Source organism: Vombatus ursinus, unplaced genomic scaffold, assembly GCF_900497805.2.
Source record: "Vombatus ursinus unplaced genomic scaffold, bare-nosed wombat genome assembly UNPS02014779.1, whole genome shotgun sequence".
Lineage (NCBI taxonomy): Eukaryota > Metazoa > Chordata > Mammalia > Diprotodontia > Vombatidae > Vombatus > Vombatus ursinus.
The window spans coordinates 43,439,457-43,461,145 of NW_020954557.1; the positions used below are offsets into that span (position 1 = coordinate 43,439,457).

Consider the following 21,689-nt stretch of genomic DNA (forward strand, 5'->3'; position numbering starts at 1 on the left):
AATTGGTGAGGGAGAGACACTAGAAATGGGGAGACCAATTAGGAAGAACAAAGATGTCCTTATAGTAGCCTTACTGGCAGAGGGAAGACAAATTTTTGGGTTAGTTAGTTTCTTAACTGCTAATCCACTATGCACAAGAAGAAACACAAGTTGCTTTTCCTTCAATTATTCTTTCTGAACTAGGAAACCTCTGGAGGCTCAATAAAGAATGTTCTTATTAAAAAAAAAAAGAGTATCTATGCCCCAGTTGACTTGTGGAGGCAATATTGAATACTCTTAGAATGACAACTTGCTCCTCCTCTTAGTTTCTATATTTTACTTACTTTAGCACCACAAAGATCTGTATTTTATCGGTGTAAGTCCTCTTTTTGCTGAAACAGACTACAACCCTGCAACTTAGTTGAGAATCTGTATAAGTTGCTGTGATTGGGAAAAACAACAACAACAACTCCACCTAACAGCCAACATTCTGGTGAAGAGCTTTTTTAGTATTGAGCTAAGCTGGTGCTAAAACAAGAAACAAATCCTTCCTAGTTGGCTAGTCTTTTAATTATTTGTGGTTTTTTTAATGAACAATTTTTATTTTCCTAATAACTATTTGTTCATGCTCACTATAGTAGTAGTAGGTATACTATTATGTGTCAAATTCTGTGTTAGGCATTTGAGATAAGAGAAAAAAAAATGTCCTAGTCCCTATCCTCAAGAAGCTTACATTCTATTAGGGTAGACAACATGTACACCCGGAAATACAAAAGTAGAGACAAAATAAATACAAGGTAATTGGAAGGGATTGGCACTAAGCCATAGGATTACTCAGAAAGGGCATAAGGGGCAGTAATGAAGAACCCTGGGTCACCTTCATTCCATGACAAGACATTGGAGGACTTTAGTTAGGAATGTTTTAACTTAGTATGGGGTGGGGGTGGGGGGGGAGAATTCCTAAGCCACCCAAACAAACAAACAAAAAAACCCACTACTTTCAAAATCATACTAAGTTCACAACTTTGCTCCACATTACAGCTTCTTTTACAGCTATAAGAAAAAAAGAATGGTACTGTTCAGTGAAAATGGAAAATGCAGCAGTGAAATGTATTTCTTTAGAGAGCAGTGACTATACTACTCCATTTGATAGACTCTAGCCAAGGTTGAGACAAAAGGTTAAAACAAAAATGGAGAGAGATAATAAAAGGATGATGCACATTCTCTCTCTATCACGCCTCATAATTATACCATTTCTGAACAAATTACAGTTGCAGCAATTAAAACATGCATTTTAATTTGGGAGCACAAAAACAAGTAGGAACAGTGTTGAGGTGCCTTTCTTTCTCTTGGGAACTGAGTGCTTCCTACATTATGAAGATGGGTAATTTCTTAGCTTCCCACTGAAATAAGAAACCAAACTAAGACAAACATTCGGAGTCCAGACATCATCCCACTCTTTCAAGTGAGTTATTTTGACAACAGTTGGCAGTAGTCAATGGATGCAGCTCAATGAAAAGTGTGCAGGCCAGAGACTGAGAGCACATGGAACACAATGAAAGAATTACCTAACTAAGCCCAGGGAGTATATACACTATTTTCCTTCCTTCATCTTTAGCACTGTCTTAATTTCCCTACTGTTTATCAGGTTTAATGTAGTATTTGTGAGGCTACAGTCACTCATACAGGAAATAAGTATAATATCAGAAACAGTGGATTTTGATTTTAGGTAAAAAAAAAACAGCCAGCAGGAGCCCATGAACTCTGAGATAAAAAGCACTTTATCTTTAACTACTTCATGAAACATGATGAATTGCAGGGTTTTGCTTGTTTTTTTGTTTGTTTGTTTTTTACCCTCAAACTCCTAAATTCACAATGGGAAAGTTGGAATTTGTTCAAGAGATTATATCTCAGGATCAAATGATTACTACATGTGGCTCAATGAAACTAAGCACATACATATTAGTATCATGGTCAGATTTGGGTCTAAGTTGCTTCAAAAACTCTTCTGGAAAGGTTTGGGTATTTATTCTTTTTAAAAATTTGACTTTACTTATGGGTTCTTATCTATTCTCAAATTCATGTTTCTAGTTAATTGGGATCAAAATGCTATATTTTAGTTTGTACTGACATAATCCTAGAATGACTTGACACCTACTTAAAACCAACTATCATTTATGTCTACTTATCAGTCAATTAAGTATTTATCAAGCACTTACTTTGTGTACCTGGCAGGTACTGTGCCAGGTACTCTGTCAGTCAAATAGTCTATGCTCTTGAGGGAGACAACAGATATATATATATGCAGTTGTGTACAAAATCCATACAAGATAATTTTGAGGAGAAAGGCACGAACAAATGCTTAGTGGTAGAACATTTATTGAAACATGGGCTCTATATTTTACTACAATAGGCACAAATAAGTAAGGGATTTTCTATTTAAACCACTCATTAGCACAATGGTGTCAAACAAATAGAAAATATACCTAAAGATCCATGAGGACCACATATTGACATAGAAACCCATAAATGTTTATGTTTCTTTTCTTTTTATTAATACATCAAAACATTAAAATGAGATTGAAATTATATTGTAAATGAGTTTAGCCACATTCAATAGTGTTGTGGACTACAGATGGCCTGCCAGCTATGCGTTTGACACTTCTATCACACAAACATATGAAAACAATATTCAACCTAGTCTATTGTCCATTGGTTGAGTAGTTACTGCATTCCAGCTTCAGAAGGAGGCAGTGAATGTACAAGTCTGAATTTTAGGGAGTCTGATTTGTGTGGCTACTTAATGTTTATTGAGTACCTACTGTCTCCCAGGAGAATACAAAGTATAAGATAACATTCACTGCTGGCAAATGTTTAGCAGTAAAGTAGGCATATCTATAAAGATAAGTAACATTACAAGGTAAAATATAATATAGGTCAAGTGGATGATATAGACAGTAAGTAGGGTATTTAAGAGAGAAAGAGAGAGAGAGAGAGAGAGAGAGAGAGAAGGAGAGAGAGAGGGTGTGTGTGTGAGAGAGCGCTAACTGGGCAGCTAGAAGAGTTTCAGATGGATCCAGTACAAGAGATGAGACTCGAATTGTGGTCTGAAGAAAGTCAGATAAGCATAAAATGGTGGGTGGGGAGAGAGACAATGATTTAGTGGCAAGAAAATCCAAGACAAGTTTAAGATACAGTGAAAAGACTAGCTACAAAAAAATTATGTAAGAAAGTAGTGGGTTGGATTCAAACTGTGTGATTGTTACAAAGGTACTTATGATAAATGCATAGCCCCCCCTACCTTTTTATCATAATAAAATGACAGAGAGGTAGGAAACAAACAAAAAGCTTTGAAAATTTGCTTTGAATGTCATATGGGTAGAAAATGAAAAATGATCCTTTGATCCTTATACCTCAGATCACTATGTTTTAGCCATTCTCTGCTACAGCTCCATGAATAAATAAGTAAATAAATATATATATGCATACACACATACATATATATGCACTATAAAGCTTTAAAATTAAAATCTTAGTGCATACATCCGTACCACAATTGGTCCAAATATAGACTGACCTAAATACAGAACATGACCCTAAAATGAGCTCTCTTTGATAGGATAAAAAAAATAGCTATAACTATATATACATATATATACATACACATATAATATATAATATAACTACATATCTATGAAATAGATACATACATAAATAAAAATAATATAGAATAATATAGATTACAGGTCCACTCAAGTTTTATACAAGCCAGATTTCACAAAAAAATTTTTTATTTCTTTTCAATCTATTTTCAATCCAACACAATACTGAATGGATTTTCTTTAAGAAATCAAAAAATTTCACTTTGCAGACTATTTTTTTTACAAAGTGACTAGTTACAAAGGTGTACAAAACAAATTCATATATAAAATGAGATGAAATTTTTAAAAATTAAATTTCTTGGTATCACAAAACCTGAAAAAAGCATCAAAAAATCTTATTGTGGAAAAATTTAAAAATTACTGTCAAAATGTCAAATTAGACAAATACATGTGGGGAAAGTGGTAACTTTTCCTGATATAATACACATGCTCTAGACTATCTCAAAAATTGAAATTTACTGTTAAAGTAGATAAATAGCTAACAGTACAAGGGTGTCAGTCATTTTTGCTAAATGGACATTTTTGCTCTCAGCTCTAGGCATTTTCTCTGGCTTGTCCCCTATGCCTGGTATGGTTTCCCTCCTCATCTCTGCCTCTTTGCTTCTCTGGTTTCCTTCAAGTCTCAGATGAAATCCCACTGTCTACTGGAAGTACTTTCCTGATCTCCTTAATTCTAGTCCCTTTCTTGTATTGATTATCTCCAATTTATTCTGTATATAGCTTATTTGTACATAGTTGTTTGCATGTCATTTCCCCCATTAGACTGTGAGCTCTTTTACTTTTCTTTGCATTCCCAGCCCTTAGCACAATGTCTGGTTCATAGTAGGTTTTTAACAAATGTTTATTAACTGACTGACCACAGTAGAAAATTCTTTGAGAAAGGGAAGACCTAAGTACTATCTTTCTTGTTTTTGAGTCCCCAGTACTTAGCACAATCACGCTCTATAGATAGAGCGTGATTAATAAATTCTGGTTGGCTGACTGATTAGAATTCTTCAAATTAAATTCTAGCATGCTTTCAAACCACTGAGACTTAATATGGAATAAAAATCGTAATCAGGCATATCCCCACACGATTTCATTGATTCTGAGAAGACATACTGTTAAATGAAACAACATTACAGGGGGCAGTAAGTTTCATAGGAACAATGTTATAAATGCCACAAACATAAAGGCATTTTAGTGGGCTTGAGGGGGGGATTGCTACAATGTATCGAAGATGTTTTTGTGAAACGTTTGTCTGGGCAATATTGTATGGAATGCGCCTATTCTTTTAAAGGTCTGCTATTTGTATGATCATTGACTCTTATAGCAACACTAAAACCTGACAACCAGTATCTTCATCAGTACAGGAGCTCAATCGCTTAAAGGTTTACTGGTTTAACATGCCAACTCTGTTAAAAATGACAATCCTTCATTTACAATGTTTTTAGTAGGTTGTTGACTTCGGCACTTAACTAATTTCATGGACATATCCTTAAGTCGTTGATACTGAAAGTTGCAAAGAAAATAAACCTTTGATTTCTCAACTGAAATAAATAAGGCAATACCACCAGTTTTCAGTCCCAGTTCTCACCTCTCTGGCTCTTAGCTTCCTCGACAAGAGAATGTTAGAGAGGCTATTAGCTTCACTTGACTGGCAGTCAAGAGTTCTGACATAAAATTTTTAAGAAAGAGAGAACCACAGTTCCTAAAGGTCAAAATGTAGTGCATTGGAATGAACAAATAATTTGACTACTATGAAGCTTAGATTCCAACAGGAGCAACACTTCAGCTTTCCTGCTTGGTGAAGAGTTAGGGGTACTATTTACATTATCAAGTGTAAAATCTCAACTGAAATACACTTAAAATCATTCACTCTTTAACATACCTTTGAATCGGCTTCCCAACACTGATGCAGCAATTCAGCAAAGCTTCTGGGGCAACTGCTGGGAATGGTTAATCTCTGCATTAGAAACAGGATTTACTTGTTAATTAAGAACAAAGAATGGTTAGTTTAACTAATGCTTTTTTTAAAAAAGTGAACAGTAGCTTGAGTAAGATTTGCAATGTAAAGCTACTATTAATATAGACTAGAAAAGATTCATAATGACTGTGCTTTGTATAAATCTCTCCTCCTCAGTTAAGTCACAGGAGGACACAGGTAAAATCCAACAAATAGAAGTCAACATAGGAGCAAGTCTAAAAGGAACTACGACAGGTCTGAAAGAATCCAGAGTGTGGGCAAGTTGGCATTTACATCAACAATGAAAATAAAACCCACAGCTTTATCACTATTTCTCCAGGTTGCTGATGGAGTTTCAAACCATAACGAAGCAAGCCAGACAGCAAGGAAACCAGTTTGACTTTTGGCAGTAAGAATATGACTGGAGGTGGGGGGGATCTTTAGCCTGTGAGATCACAGAGATAAATTTAAAGAACTACACATTTTTTTCAGCGGTATGTGTAGACACACTAAAGAACTGCCCAAGAAAACCAGGACAGGAGAAACCTAATATAGCTTGATTCACTATTACATGGTTTGGGACATACCCTGGGTCAGATTCGGTCTCCCCTAACATAGCAATTGCATACAATGAAAGTCTGATATAATACGGTTAGCCTGTGTCAAGAAGACCAGTTATGTCTCAGAGTTATGAAGGGGTTACACTGTGTGTTTTACAAAAGGGATTTTCCAAATCCAGATTTTAAATAATGGACTCAGTCAGACTTGGGAGGGGCTATAAATATGGGGGAGGGGAGTTCCTTTTTTTTAAAAACCAGCAACAGGTTGATGGTCTATATCTAGCTTAAGATATCTTTAAAAAGCCGCAACAATAAAAAGAAAGAAATTACTGCTTTGTCAGAGGGCACGCCAGCTACTTAGATGTATTCTAATCTTGACACTTTGTAAGCATGGTGGAATAAGATGTATTAAATTGTACCTTAAAAAAAAACCTCAACAACAATGTAACATACAGAAAACTCTGAACTTAGATTATTAAAATAGCCAGGCATTTTCACCTTTCCTTTTAAAAAATGTAAGCTATTTATAGAAAGGGAAAAACCCATTAAAATAATATATAGTTTAATTATAAGTATGAAATTGATTGTATCTTTTAATTCACTCAAGTAGAAATGTTAGGTTTAAAACATTATTAAAAGAATTATCTTGGCATGGCTGATGCATATGTCTCTTATTTTTATAGTACTTGCAAAGTTGGATAGTAGAACATATCACTCCCATTATTTCTTAACTACAGTAACTTTTCAACTAGTTACATAGGAGGCAATATACAACATAACTTATTTGTGTTTAGAAAAGTTACATTTGGAAACACTGGATAAATCTACAATCAGATATTTCATATTTATATTTGGTTTAGTGGTTTAAAATAGCTTTAAAATAGCCTGAAGATATTTACATTATGATTATACTTTCTATAGATTTACATAATACATTTAAAAGCATTCTGAAATAATAACATTTTAGTACCATGCTTTTGGACAGAGCCAAGATGGTGGAGAAAAGGCAGCGACTCACCTGAGCTTTCCCCCAAACCCCTCTGAACACCTTTAAATAATGCCATAAAACAATTCCTGGAGCAGCAGAACACACAAAAAGGATGGGGTGAAATAATTTTCCAGCCAAAGACAATTTAGAAGGCTGGCAAGAAAGGTCTGTCACACCTGGGTGAGAGTAGAGCACAGTACAGTGCAGGCTATGCCAACACAGTCCCAGCCCCAGCAAACCAGGAGCAGGCCTTGGGAGCCACTAAATCAACAGGGGCAACAGTTGCTTCTGGAGTTCTCAGCCCACAGATGGTAAGGGTGTCGAACAACTGGCCATAAGGGTACAGGGGTCTCTTTGCTAGCACTGAGGCAGGACTTTGTTGCTTTGCTTATACTCGGATCTGGGTCACAGTCCTGGGTGGCAGTCCCAGGGTGAGGAGGAGTACTAGCACAGCAGAGCTTGCCCCCATAGTGGAGCAGGGATGTTCTACACACTTCCAGGGTAGAAAAGAGAGTTTATGGTGACTCACAGACAAGAGAACAGGCCATAAGAGGAGTAAACACCTATCCTTAGACAAAACACCTTGGAAGAAGTGAAAACTTAAAGATCCCTAGAAGAATCTTTGGAAATAGCTGCACAAAACCTCTGGAGTTTGGAACAGTGCACCCTCCACACAGGAAGCAGAGCCTCACTTTAACAAAGAGTTAAAAGACAAGAACTAGGCTGGGAAAATGAGCAAACAACAGGAAAAAATTCTGAGCATGCAAAGTTACTATGGTGACAAGGAATATCAAAGCATATACTCAGAAGAAGATAACTAAGTCAAAGCTCCTATATCCAAAGCCTCCAAAAAAAATGTGAATTGGTCTCAGGTCATGGAAGAACTTACAAAGGATTTTGAAAACAAAGCTCAAAAATAATTTGAAAATCAAGGTAGATGAAAAATTGGGAAGAGAAATAAGAGTGATGTAAGAAAATCATGAAAAATGAGTCAACAGCTTGGTAAAGGAGACACAAAGAAATTCTGAAGAAAATAACACCTTAAAAAAACAGATTAGGCCAAATGGAAAAAGAGGCACAAAAATTTACTGAAGAAAAAAAAACTCCTTAAAAAGTAGAATTGGCCAAAAGGAAAAGGAGGTACAAAAGTTCACTGAAGAAAATAATTCCTTAAAATTTAAATTGTGCAAATGGAAGCTAATGACTTTATGAAAAATCAAGAAACAATATAACAAAAACCAAAAGAATGAAAAAAATAGAAGGCAATGTGAAATATCTCATTGGAAAAACAACTGACCTGGAAAATAGATTCAGGAGAAATAATTTAAAAATTATTGGACTACCTGAAAGCCATGATCAAAAAAAGATCCTAGACATCATCTTTCAAGAAATTATCAAGGAAAATTGCCTTGATATCCTGTAACCAGAGAGTAAGATAGAAATTGAAAGAATCCACTGACCACCTCCATAAAGAGATCCCAAAATGAAAATGCTAAGGAATATTATAGCCAAATTCCAGAGCTCCCAGGTTAAGGAGAAAACATTACAAGCAGCCAGAAAGAAACAATTTGAGTATCGTGGAGCCACAGTCAGGATAACACAAGATTCAGCAGCTTCTACATTAAAGGTTTGGAGGGCTTCGGATATGCAATATTCCGGAGGGCAAAGGAACTAAGATTACAACCAAGAATCAACAACCAGGAAAAACTGAATATAATCCTTCAGGGGGAAAAGCAGACATTCAGTGAGATAGAGGACTTTCAAACATTCTTGATGAAAAGACCAGAGCTGAATAGAAAATTTGACTTTCAAATACAAGACTTGAGAGAAGCATAAAAAAGTAATCAGGAAAGGGAAATCATAAGGGACTTAATAAGGTTAAATTGTTTACATTTCTATATGGGAAAATGATACTTGTAACTCATAAGAACTTTCTCATTATTAGGGCAGTTAGAAGGAGTATAAAAAGACAGAGGACACACATATGAGTTAAATATGAAGGAATGACATAAAAAATAAAGTTATGGAATGAGAGAGGAATATACTTAGAGAAAAGGAAAGGTAGAGGTAGAATGGGGTAAATTATCTCACATAAAAGAGGCAAGAAAAAGTTTTTACAGTGGAGGGGAAGAAGAGGGAGGTGAGGGGGAGTGAGTGAACCTTACTCTCATCAGAATTGGCTCAAAGAGGGAATAACATACATATTCAATTGAGTATAGAAACCTATTTTACCCTACAGGACAGTAGGAGGAGAAGGGTGATAGAAGGGAGGGCAGATTGGGGGAGGGGATAGTCAGAAGCAAAACACTTTTAAGGAGGGATAGGGTGAAAGGAGAGAGAATAGAAAAAATGGGAGGGGGGCAAAATAGGGCGGAGGGAATTACAGTTAGCAATAGTAACTGTGAAAAATTTTTTGAAACAAATTTCTCTGATAAAGGCCTCATTTCTCCAACACATAGAGAACTGAGTCAAATTTATAAAAAATAAGAGCCATTCCCCAACTGATAAATGATCAAAAGATATGAATAGTTTTCAGATGAAGTAATCAAAGCTATCTACAGCCATATGAAAAAATGCTCCAATTTATTACTGATTGAAGAAATGCAAATTAAAACAATTCTGAGATACTACCTCATACCTATTAGACTGGCTAATAGGACAGAAAAGGAAAATGACAAATGTTGGAGGGGATGTGGGAAAAATGAGACATTAATGCACTGTTGGTGGAGTTGTGAACTGATTCAACCATTCTGTAGAGTAATTTGGAACTATGCCCAAAGGGCTATAAAACCATACATGCCCTTTGACCTAGCAATACCATTACTATGTCTGTATCCCAAAAGAGATTTTTAAAAAAGGAAAAGAACCTACATGTACAAAAATATTTATAGCAACTCTTTTTGGCGGCAAAGAATTGGAAATTGAGGTGATACCTATCAATTGGGGAATGGTTGAACAAATTGTGGTATGTGATTATAATAGAATACTATTGTACTATAAGAAATGATGAGTAGGATGCTCTCAGAAAAACCTGGAAAGACTTACATGAGCTGATGCAAAGTGAAAGGTACTGTGTACAAAGTAATGGCAATATTGCAAGATGATCAGCTGCGAATGACTTAGCTATTCTCAGTAATACAGTGATATAAGACAACTCTGAAGCACTTATAATGAAAAAATGCTATCCATCCCCAGAGAGAGAACTGATGGTATCTGAATATGGAATAAAGTATACTTTTTTTTTAACTTTATTTTTCTTGAGGTTTTTTCTTTTCTTTTTCCTTTTCTTTTTTTTTGCTCTGTGTTTTCTTTCACAGCGTATCTAATATTGAAATGTTTTGCATGACTACACATGTATAACCTATATCAAATTGCTTGCCTTCTCAATGGGGGAGGGGTGTGGAGGGAGGAAGGGAGAGAATTTGCAACTCAAAGTTTAAAAAAAAAGAATGTTAAAAGTTGTTTTTACACATAACTGTGGAAAAATAAAATACTACATAAAAAACTTTAATATTTATAACAAATTAAAATATATGCAGATTATTAGTTAAAATATATTTTAAAACATTTGTTTAGAAATGGATTTTCCCCAAAACTATATTCCTTTTTCAGAAGGAGTTTCTAAAGATATATACCATTGCAAAATTTGCTTAAATTTTTTTTCTAAAATATATCCCAAAGCAATTGACTAAGTTTTACAACAGCTATCTTAAATGTGGATGGTAATTCTGCTGTTTGGGTTAAACATATGTCAAAGTAAGCAAGAAGCTAAATATTTATAAAGCAGGAATTGTGCTGTCATAACATTCTGAATGAGTCGTTGGTTCAGTCTCATTACAACGACTAGAGTGGATTTCCAAATTTGTTACAAACTTGAACTTCTTAGTAATGCCCATTCAATTTCCTGGCTGCTAGGCCTTTTAAAGAATTTAGTGCTAATTCAGCATTGCTTTGGATTCATTTCTGATACCCACTAGTTCAGTAGGTTTTTCATGTAGAATCTTTTTAGGATTTCAGGGAACTCCATGAATTTTATTTTCTTTAATGTAGAAAGGGGCTTTTACCCTTTCTTGTATCATGGACCCTTTGGCAGTCTAGTGGAGGCTATGGTGTTCTTTTCTCAGATTACTAAAGTTTTTAATTACATAAAGTAAGATTACAAAGGAAACCAATTATATTGAAATGCAGTTATCATTTTTTTTTTAAACTTCATGGATCCCAGGTTAAGAAGTGCTGGTGTAGCATCTCAATTTCAACAGGAAATAAAATCATCTCTTCTGAAGGCCTCGCAATATGCCAACAGGAAAACTTAATGTACTAGAATGATTGCCGCTAGTATTCTAATGAGATCTTTATTCTCCTTTTGAAAGATGATAATGGAAATTATTGAAAATTTGAATTCTATAGTTTTGGTAAGTTAATCATGTAAAAAGAGAGGAAAACAAACATCTTCATATAGAACAATTTTCTTCCGTCTTGTTAAGATATTTTAATAATATTCCTTCTTTGATTGACATACATTTATTTAATTAACATAGAGTATCAGGTGCTTTGTCTCATAATCTTACAGGTCACATTTCCCATAAACCAACTGGAACACACCACTACCTTTGTAAACAATGGCTCATGCATGAGTGAGAAATCGGCCTTGAAGACATAAAGGAATTTTCTACTTAATAAAATAGTTGCATGACCAGCCCATAGTTCTGTTACAAAGTTTGAGAGGTAAGAAGAGCTTTAAAAAATGGTCATCCCCAAATCCTAAAGCTAATTCTCCAAAGCCAGCTTTCAAATTCTCTTTCACATCTGTCACAACTACTCCATTGTCTTGACTAAGCTTCGGATCCACAATTGTACCTTGTGGAATATTGTTTTCCTATTTCAAGCATTCTCTGGTACTGCACATATTTGGGGAATACATTTATCCTTGGAAGTATCTTTTCTCAGATTTATTGCAAGAAAAGTTAACAAGAAGATGTTTCATTTTGAACATCAGTCATTTTCTTCACTTTCATTTGTAAGGCCAGTACCAAACATCTAGCCACCTCACTAGCAAAAATCCAACTGTCAAGCTCCTCAGATCTCATATGCGTAAGAAGTCAGTTCTTTTGTGAATGTGTGACCACTTACCTAATGGTACACCAGGAAATAACATCATGATTAATTAAAGCTGAAAAATCCTTATTAAACAATAATAAAGGCATGTTCTCAACCACAATTTTATTTTAAGGTTCCCCCCCTTATGATCAGTAAATATGTTTTCCCCCATTTAATTAGCTAACCAGAAAACTTCAGCTATCCAAAATGAGTCTGAAGGACAAATTTGCAAGGTTATCCTGTATTAAGTGTTTGAAAAGTTAGAAACTTGGTTACTACTAGTCAACAGTACTTTTTTGGTTTCCTCTAACTTCTTCCTGTGAGTACATGGAGATAAAAAGCAATCTAATACATTTAAAGCATGTTTTTAAAAGTCTAAATTGTGCTAATCCCAAATCTTTTTCTTTTTTTGACTATTTGTTAATTTACTCTATAGTTGCCTTAGCCACTTCTGGGAACTGGTTAGAGAAGATTTGAAAATCATGAAGCTATATGAAATAAAGCTATATTGTATAGCAAAGACAATGGCATGCTTCCATAAGGTTATCTACGTTCCCATAATACCTCGATATTGAATGCTTCATCCTTAAGCTGAGAATTTCCATGGCTGTACGTTTCAGTCACAATTTTAAACCTTTTCAAAATGTAGTTGCTCTCTTTGATATGAATGTGCCATGTTCTCTGATGTAGGCTCATAGGTCCAACTAACTGAAAGCCTCAATTTGTGGAAAGAAGAAAAGCGAGGCTGGGGACACAGCACAAACGGTGTTTACGCCACTGAAGTCCTTTTGAAATGGAAAGGCTCTGCGTGAAGAAGGGAACAGTTATGCCACTGCCTCGCCAATTCCAGTGAGGAGCTCATCTTCAATGTCGTGGTGAACGTAGGTGGCAAAACTGTAATTTTTCCCCTTTTTTGAAACTATTTTTTCTTCTTTTATTTTGAAATTCTCATCTAAGCGACAGTTTCTTGTACTATAGTGACTCCTGCTGGGAGAGTTAAGTTGAAGTAGCTGAAGGTCTCTTACAGATAGATCAACTCCCGGCCAGTAAAAAGATGTCCTAAACGCAGGAGATGGAGTTAAACTGTTCCCCTACCTTGGACGCAATGGCTTCTTTCATCACTAAGAACAAACCCCTAGGTTTTACAATTGAGACTGAGAAACTAGTACAGTACTAGTACAATTTTTGATCTACAGCATCACGACGTGAAGCTGCAACAATTAGATGTAAAGGGTCCATTCATGAGGAATAACATCACTTTGACCCTTTGTGTTAGCTCCTACTGCTAATCTTTCCATAAGCGTGAACTTACTTTCAATTTGAAGAAGATGAAAAAGTCTTTTGCAAAACCCCAATACTGTTTTCTGATCTATGTACCTGAATGTAGAAACGTAGTCTTACCTCGTTTTTTTCCACTACAAGCCAAGCTACTTGTAATCCTTCCAAACCTTTAAAGGGGACCTCCCTTGTTAGCATCTCCCAGAGAACCTGGAACAAAAAAAATATAAATTTTATTCCTGTTCTTTGTATTTTTGGTATATTATTGAAACTTGGTATAGCATATATCTGTAACCAATTACCAGCATGTCAGATCCCACCTATAAAAACTTGAGCAAATGAGCATATATATAAATGAGATTACCTCTAAACATTTTTATATTGTTCCTCTCTTTTTCTTTATTAAGAAATTTGGATTTAGAAACTGGGACATAAAGAGTCAGAGGACTTAAAATTTTTATCAAACCAATGGGCCTGAGTAAGCATCCTCATCTTATTATAATCTACTGAAATTCTCATTCATTCCCCTAAATTGGATTTTGTGTTTGGTTACTTGATATTTATGAAGTAATATATTCTTCCTGTCTCTAGCTCATCACTCCCACCCAGACTTTGAGAGATATCTTTATAAGACAATCATTCAATATCTGATACATGTTTTAAAGGCTTAGTAATCCAATCCAAATCCAATACATGTTTTAAAGGATTAGTAAAGGTCTCTTCAAATGTATTTTGCTCAAAATCCATACCTGTGCCAAAATACTTAACCCAAAATGGCAGGCACTTGAAAGAGTATAACTTCTAGGCTTCCAGTTTTGGAGATATCACTAGCCAAGATGAATCCTCTTAGTGAATGGTCCATGTGGGATATTAACATTTTCACTTTCCTCTACCTATAACATCTTTTATCATACTAAATTCAAAAAATCATAAAACCCTTTACTTTCATATGGATAGATCCACTGTTTATATAGCTACTACTTTATTTCCTCAGAAATGACTAAGCTTCTGAATAAGACTTTCTAAGTACATGATAAGATCAAGAGTGCTGAAAAGAATAAGGATGATTCTAAAGACTGAATAATGGAGGTTGAGACATTAAACTACTTTTCCCTTTGACAGCAATCAAAAGAATTAAGGTTCCCAGCACCTTAAAAATCAGACCCACTTTACAGAAGGGCAAACTGAGGTGGTTTTTTTTTTGAAAAAGCAAGTGACATGGTAGCACAACTGTAATTTTTGTATTCTATATATATGGACTCAGTCATAGAGGCAAGAGGAGAACTCAATGGTTTTGACTTCCACTGTTCTGTTCCAAATATAAAATATACTCTTTTCCTAAGTAAAAAGAACACAGATTGAACATTAGATATCACTCAGGCAAAAGCTCTTAGCAGCATCCTCTAAGTCTATGTCCAATGTTGCCTTAGCCAGTACTCAGTCTTATTCAAGCACCTCCTATTGAATGAATTCTGGCTCATACTGAAAGTAATTAGCAGAGAACCAGGGAAATTGGCAGATGCTGTTCAAGCAGGGAAAAAAAATCCACTGAAGCATATTTGGGCTTTTAATCAAGTGTGTGAGGTGCTTCAGAAGAGCTACTGAATAATTTTATTTGAGTCACAGAGCTTATTAGAAAAGGTAGAAGGGGTATTTTTATACAGGATTTTCAGGACAAGAGAAGAATGAGAAGAGACATCCAATCACCTCTGTCTAGCCAAACAGTAGGCATAGGGGATAGGAAGTAGGATAGGGTAAGGTAAGAGTAAAAGGGAGGAAAAAATGAAACCCCTCAATTCATTATTCTAATTACCACTCAACTGGTGGCGAGACTCAGAAATGTAAGGGATAGGAAGAGAACATGCATGAAATGATTTAATATTCCTATAGAGAATGGGCAAAGGAATCAGCCTAGAATAAATTAAAAGCCTCAGACCACCAATCCTTTAGAAAAAGTCTATGGCTTTTTTTCTAGGACTTTCTTACACACAGCAAACTTGAACTAAAAACTTGGCTAATAACATTTTGAGTTAATGTGCATGATAAAGAATTTGGAGATCAAAAAAAATTTAAATATTGATGTGTATCTACATACAAAAGTACCCAATTGGATGATTTCCAAAAAATTACATGGAAGTTAAATTTCTCTGCCCAAAAGAATATAAGCTACTTGAGGTGAGGGACTGTTTTGTTTTTGTCTTTGTATTTCAGGCACCAAGCACAGAATCTGGAACATTGCTAGCATTTATTAAATACTTGCTGAATTTATTCTAGGGCCTTTAACTTGGAAAAACATTTTTTTAAAATTTTCTCTTCTTAGATATGCAGTGGTTGTAGAACTCATCTGATGGATATAAAACAACTGGAGATTGAGCCATTAATCATAGTGTTCTGAGTGCCCAATGACGTTTTTAGTTTAATTCCAGTACCAGCACATCTCTATGATTTCCTAGCTCGAGTGTCTAGCACATAGCATCCCAATGGATTTTTCTGCCCTACCTACAATGGCAAATGTCAGAAGAAGGTTGAGCAACAGTATCTAGGAAGATTTTCAAGGGTCTAAAAGAGTCAATTACTAGTATGCATTTGTAACAAAGCCATCTAATCAAGCTTGACTGTAACTTCGGGCCACCATTCTCCATTTCCCACCCCATCAGACTCCCACAATAAACTAGCTGATGCTCTACTTTGGTCTTCAAAAAGCCATACCAGATCCTTTCAGTGAACCTAAGGAGGTAAGGCAACCTTCATGTGCCTTCCAGTATTCTGACAGATTCTGAGGTCATAGAAAAATAGGTGAATTTCTGTGATCAACAACAAACCAAGTGACTATGTACCTGAAAGTCTATTCTTCACAACCTGAATAGTATGGAAATCTTCTTCCTCAGAAAGTTTTCTCCATTCCATTTTCCATAAAGAATGAAGTTATTTGTTCTACAGAGCTTACCTGTTGAAATAATTTTTGCTAAGAAAAAATCCTGCTTTCAGTTTGGGGAATGATGGTTTGGGAAAAAATGGCATATTTTCTCTACTTTTCCTTTTACCAACAAAGAGAAGTCATTAACTGAGCAATGGCTTTTTCTGAAACATGGATCACAGACAACCAGAGCTGGTGTTTTCTCTCCTAAGTGACTCTATTTTCAAAGCTCATTGTGCTTCAGAGGTTCCTAATATATAATCTCTTCCAAAAGTCATTTGGCATGTTATTGATTTTTAAGTGGAGAAAAAGAAGGCCTGATTGTTCTTAGAAGGATCAGAGAACTCTCTTTCCCCCTAATCAAAGTCCATTTTTCTATAAAAGGGTACCAGATCAAATAATCAACACTTCTTACTTAATCCCAAAGAGGCCCTTCAAGTGGTGACTTAAGGTTCAGATGTCTGCTTTTAGAATTACCATTATATACAGACATACAAACATACAAACATCTATATAAGTACCTATCTATCTATCATATCATATTGTATTGTATCATATTCTATCTATCTATCTATCATCTATCTATCTATCTATCATCTATCATCCATTTATCCGTCTTCTTAAAGAAATGTTATTTGCTGATCATGGAAGAACCACTTGCTATGGTTTACTTGACAAGGGGTGGGGGTCACTGAGTCATTTACTAACCATTTCTCTATGATGAATATATATTTTAAGACTTAAGTAAGCTATTTACTTGCTGCCAGACAGTTTTCATACGTAGGAGACACAGCTTTCAGAGGTCTAAGGCAAAATAGAAATAGATCTCCACTCCCTGCTCCCCAAAATCCAATTCATTTTTGTAGAGTTTTGCAAAATAGGTAATTGGTTTTTAACTGCCCTGTGAACCTCTGGAAGAGAATCAAAAGACCTACTAACCAAAATATCTAAGTATCAGTCAGTGATCAAATATTTATTAAGAGCTCTCACAGATCTGAAATAATCTTTGGAAATATTTGTTGTATGCCAAAACCAGTCATGTCATTAATTCAAACTAAACCAATATGGAATTTGTGATCATTTTACTTGGGTAAAAATCTGCCTTATTTGCATACATCTGTACATATAGAAAATGCAAAGTGTCAATTGTTGTTCTAAATAAATTGTTTAAATAAGATTATTAGGGATGGATTTAATTATTCCTCTCCATGCTACACCTCTAACTGTCCTAGACTTTTTCTAAAATGCCCCAGAAATCTCTTCACCCTGGAAGTTCATTCTACCCTATACTTCACACATTGGAACTACACTCCACCCCTGTGGCCTCTCCTTCCAATTGGCTGTTTCCTCCAAGAACTTCCATTCTAAGAAGGGCCAACCAATGCCTGCTATGTCTATACTCCTGACCCTCCCAGATTTCTCTTCAGTTCTCTACAATTTGCCTCCCAATACCCCTGGTACCTGGCCACACACCTCTCAGCTTCCTCTAATGTAACATCTTTCCCCACCGGAATGTAAGCTCCTTTAGGGTAGGAACTCTCATGCTGTTTGTATTTTTATCACCAGTGTTTAGCATCGTGCCTGGAACCTAGTAAGAGCTTAATAAATGCTTGTAAATGATTTGACTTGAAAATTATAGAGGATATATTTAAATAAGATTACAGGGGATAGGGACTAGATCTGTGATTTTATTGTCTAGGCAAGGAAACCTCCCCTTACTAAAAACATACATAGACTTGCACAAAATAATGAAGAGTGAAATGAACAGAAACAAGAAAATGTTGTATTCAGTAACGATATTGTTTTAAGAACAAGCTTTGAGTGACTAAGTCATTTTGACTTTTATAAACTACAAAGGACCTATGAAAGAAGATGCTATCTGTATCTAGAGAAAGAACTGACAAACAGAAGTATGTATTATACATATTTGAGTCATTAGCCATGTCTAGGGGAGAAGGAAGGGAGAAAAAAAGGTTACATGATAACCTTATTATATATTTAAAAGGAATAGCAAGTTGAACATAACAGATTTGCAGTTTCATGTACAATCATCTTCTTCCCCTCCCCCATTCTACTATGTTATGGAAATGCTTGTTTTATTTCTTAAGTTCAGAATAAAATAAATAAAATTATAAAAGATAAAATAAAAAATAAAAACAGAAGAAAAACAGCTACCTTCCCTGTAACTTAAAATCTTAAAGACTTGCTTAGAACAGAGGTGTGGCCCCACAACACTCCAGAGTGTAACTGAACCTGATTAAAATATAGCTAGGAAGTATTTAACAAAATAAATAAAAATATAATAAAACATAGGTCATATCTCCATGTGGTTTTCTAAGTCAATATATATACTAAACATATACTAAATATAAATACAAATATGAATATAAATGCAATATATACTAAAAGGGATCCTTCTATATTGTTTATTGGCCTCAGTTTCTATGTGGATTTAATACCACTGGCCTAGATCCATGAAAGATTAAGAGCCTTTGCCCTAGAATCACAAAGACAATATGCTTCAGCAGAGGGACTCCAAATTAAGTCTTCTTGGCATCCAGGCCAGCTCTCTATCCACTATTCCATGGTGAATCTCCATAAAATAGTAACTCAACATAAGATATTGAAATATATTTATTATTTATTTCTAGATTTAATTATTCCTCTCCATGCTACACCCCTAACTGTCCCAGACCTTTTCTACAATACCCCAGAAATCTCTTCTGCTTAATGTCTCAAAAGGATCTATATGAAAAGCTTTGGTAATAGTACATGTTGCCACAAGCATTTAAAAATATATCATGATTCAGATTTTTCACTAATTCAGATAATTCTTCCCCTCAATTAGTGCCAATTTGTAAAGTTCTTACTCTAATGCCTTGAAGACAAGAAACAAAGTGAAATATGAAGAAGACTTTGTTTTGATTTTTCATTTATTTGGTATTCCCTTATATGTGTATTCATTTATCCTTTCTCTTAACAGAATGTAAACTCCTTGAGGGCAGGGGCCATTTAATTTTTGTCTCTGCATCCTCAGCACTTAGCACAGTGCCTGGCATCTAGTGGACAATCTATAAGTGCTTTTTGAATGAAAAGTGATAATCAAGGCAATTGAGATGAATGACAACTTCTCTGGTTATCTCTGAGGTCCACTTTACTTTCTGAAGAATTACAGACATTCCCCTGCAGTCTTGGCCAATGTTCCCTCCCAAGTACCTCATTTCTAAAGGTATCTGTGCTGACATGATTACATTCTCCATAAAATCCATAGGTATCTTACTCTTATCTGTCACCCTCCCCACTCAACCACAATACCCAACACTACCTTTTAGATCTGATATCATTTTGTAGTTGACTACAGATAAGAGTCTGGAAAATGTTCCTTCTGTTCTCTTTCCCTACTTAAAAACCCTGACTACTAGGGTATTTGCTTAGGTCATTGCAAATGCTTTGGAATATGAAAGGGCCTGAGAAAAGTAAATACCCTTGCCTATAATTAAATTTAGTTTATGAAATACTGCTCTGAATGGGATTCTGCTGATGTAGCTTTTTAGGCAAGAATAACCAGACATTTTAAGTGATGCTCTTCAAGACTTTAAAATAGCAATGGCTGCAAGGTCACTCTGGGAGCATTTCTGTATCTACTAGTCAAAAGAATAATATTTTCTTGTGAACATAATTGGCCTTCAAAAGAATGTGAGGGATATGAATGTATGTGAATGTGTGCGTGTGTGTGTGTGTGTGTGTGTGTCTGTCTCTGTGTGTGTGTGTAGGAAAGGGGGGGCAGAATTTGAAGAGATCCATGGGCTTAGAATATGAATGTGGAAATGGGGTGGGAGATAGGTGGAAAGTTTGCTTTTTCTTGTTAAACTGTTTGTTGAAATGATTTAAGTGTTTATTAAATCTCCAAATGGAAATAAAGGGGGTAAACCTAGCCCCAAAGCAAGATCTTGCAATAATGAGGTAAGATCTACACTGAGATCTCCCTAAATTCTATCTCACTCGTGGAGAAAGTTCAGGTCTATGTAGTGATGAATAGTGTTTAGTCACTTGAGTGGAAAAACTTTTTTTCCACAGTAAACTCAACATTTTCAGTCACAGAAAGGTTTGCAAATAAAAGCCCACTGAAAAAAAGGCAGGGGTAGAAAAGGAGGCTAAAAAGATATAAAGAATGCCCCTTGACCCACTCTGTCTACCTCCAATTTAACTCATTACAATAACAAAGAAAACACAAGAAATCTGAGAATAACCCACAATGTGAACCTGTAGTCCCCAACCATGCTAGTAAGGTGGAATATGTGTTTCAATATTTAAACACAAACTTGTTTTTTTTCTAAAGTCTTTATAGTTTACATCTGAAGTATTTGTTTTTGGTTAGCATTTGAAGTCCAATTCAATAGAACAAAAACAGGTTTTTATATCTCACACAAAGATCCCTAAAAAATATTAGGCTTTCAAAGTATTATTTTCATAAATGAGGCTATTTTGAAACAAGGTCAATTTTCTTTATGACCAATAAATGCTCTTGAGTGGTCAGTCAAGATTTGAGAAGAGATTCTAAGCTTAACCATAAGTTCTTGGTGAACTGAATTATTAAAATATTCACTTTGTATTTTTCAATAGAGTTTTCAACACTATATTCAAATTTCCCCCTCAAAATGTAAAGCTATGAGTACTTAAATGTATGTACTTATGCAAATATGTATGAGAAACAAAGAGAGAAGAATGAGGATTGAACATTTCGGTCAAAGCAACAAGAACTGCCAGACGGACCTAAAAATTAGCTAAAGGATAATTTTCAGAGCATTTAGGTCTTACTTGTCTCTCACTGCTTTCTGGTTCAGAAATAAATACTCTTTTTTTTTTTACATACAAAATATACATACAAAAGTACAGCTAAATTTACCTTAAGGGACTACTCTTAATGATTCTGTAATAGATTATGGAAGACAGTATCCACAAGAATGGATCCTTAGCATTTCTCTACCTCAACCCTCAAAGGTAGAATGTATCTTTGAATCAAGACACCACTTTAAAACTCTACTTTGTCTCAGAATTTAGACGTTCCTCCTTCCCTTCTCTTTTCGATAAAAATTATTTGTTCATTTCCAATAATGGTTTACATCTATCATTTTTAGTAACTGACTCAGTTAAGTGATACTGAATCTTTGGTCAGATGCCAGTGTTGTCTTCCAAACTTTTAAATTCTAGCCTTTACACACACACACACACACACACACACACACACACACACACACACACA

General features: G+C 35.1%; 1 protein-coding gene across 3 annotated transcripts in view; it reads right to left on the minus strand.

Annotated features, from left to right (window-relative positions):
• The window catches only part of MAP3K20 (mitogen-activated protein kinase kinase kinase 20), a 222,411-nt gene that overhangs the window by 80,200 nt on the left and 120,522 nt on the right, over positions 1–21,689 (minus strand). For all 3 annotated transcript variants that reach the window (XM_027865834.1, XM_027865835.1, XM_027865836.1), the window contains exons 8-9: positions 13,633–13,719; positions 5,512–5,586 (exon numbers count right to left, since the gene is read on the minus strand). In XM_027865834.1, coding sequence (XP_027721635.1) covers positions 5,512–5,586; positions 13,633–13,719 — 162 coding nt within the window. The remainder of the gene's footprint in view (positions 1–5,511; positions 5,587–13,632; positions 13,720–21,689) is intronic.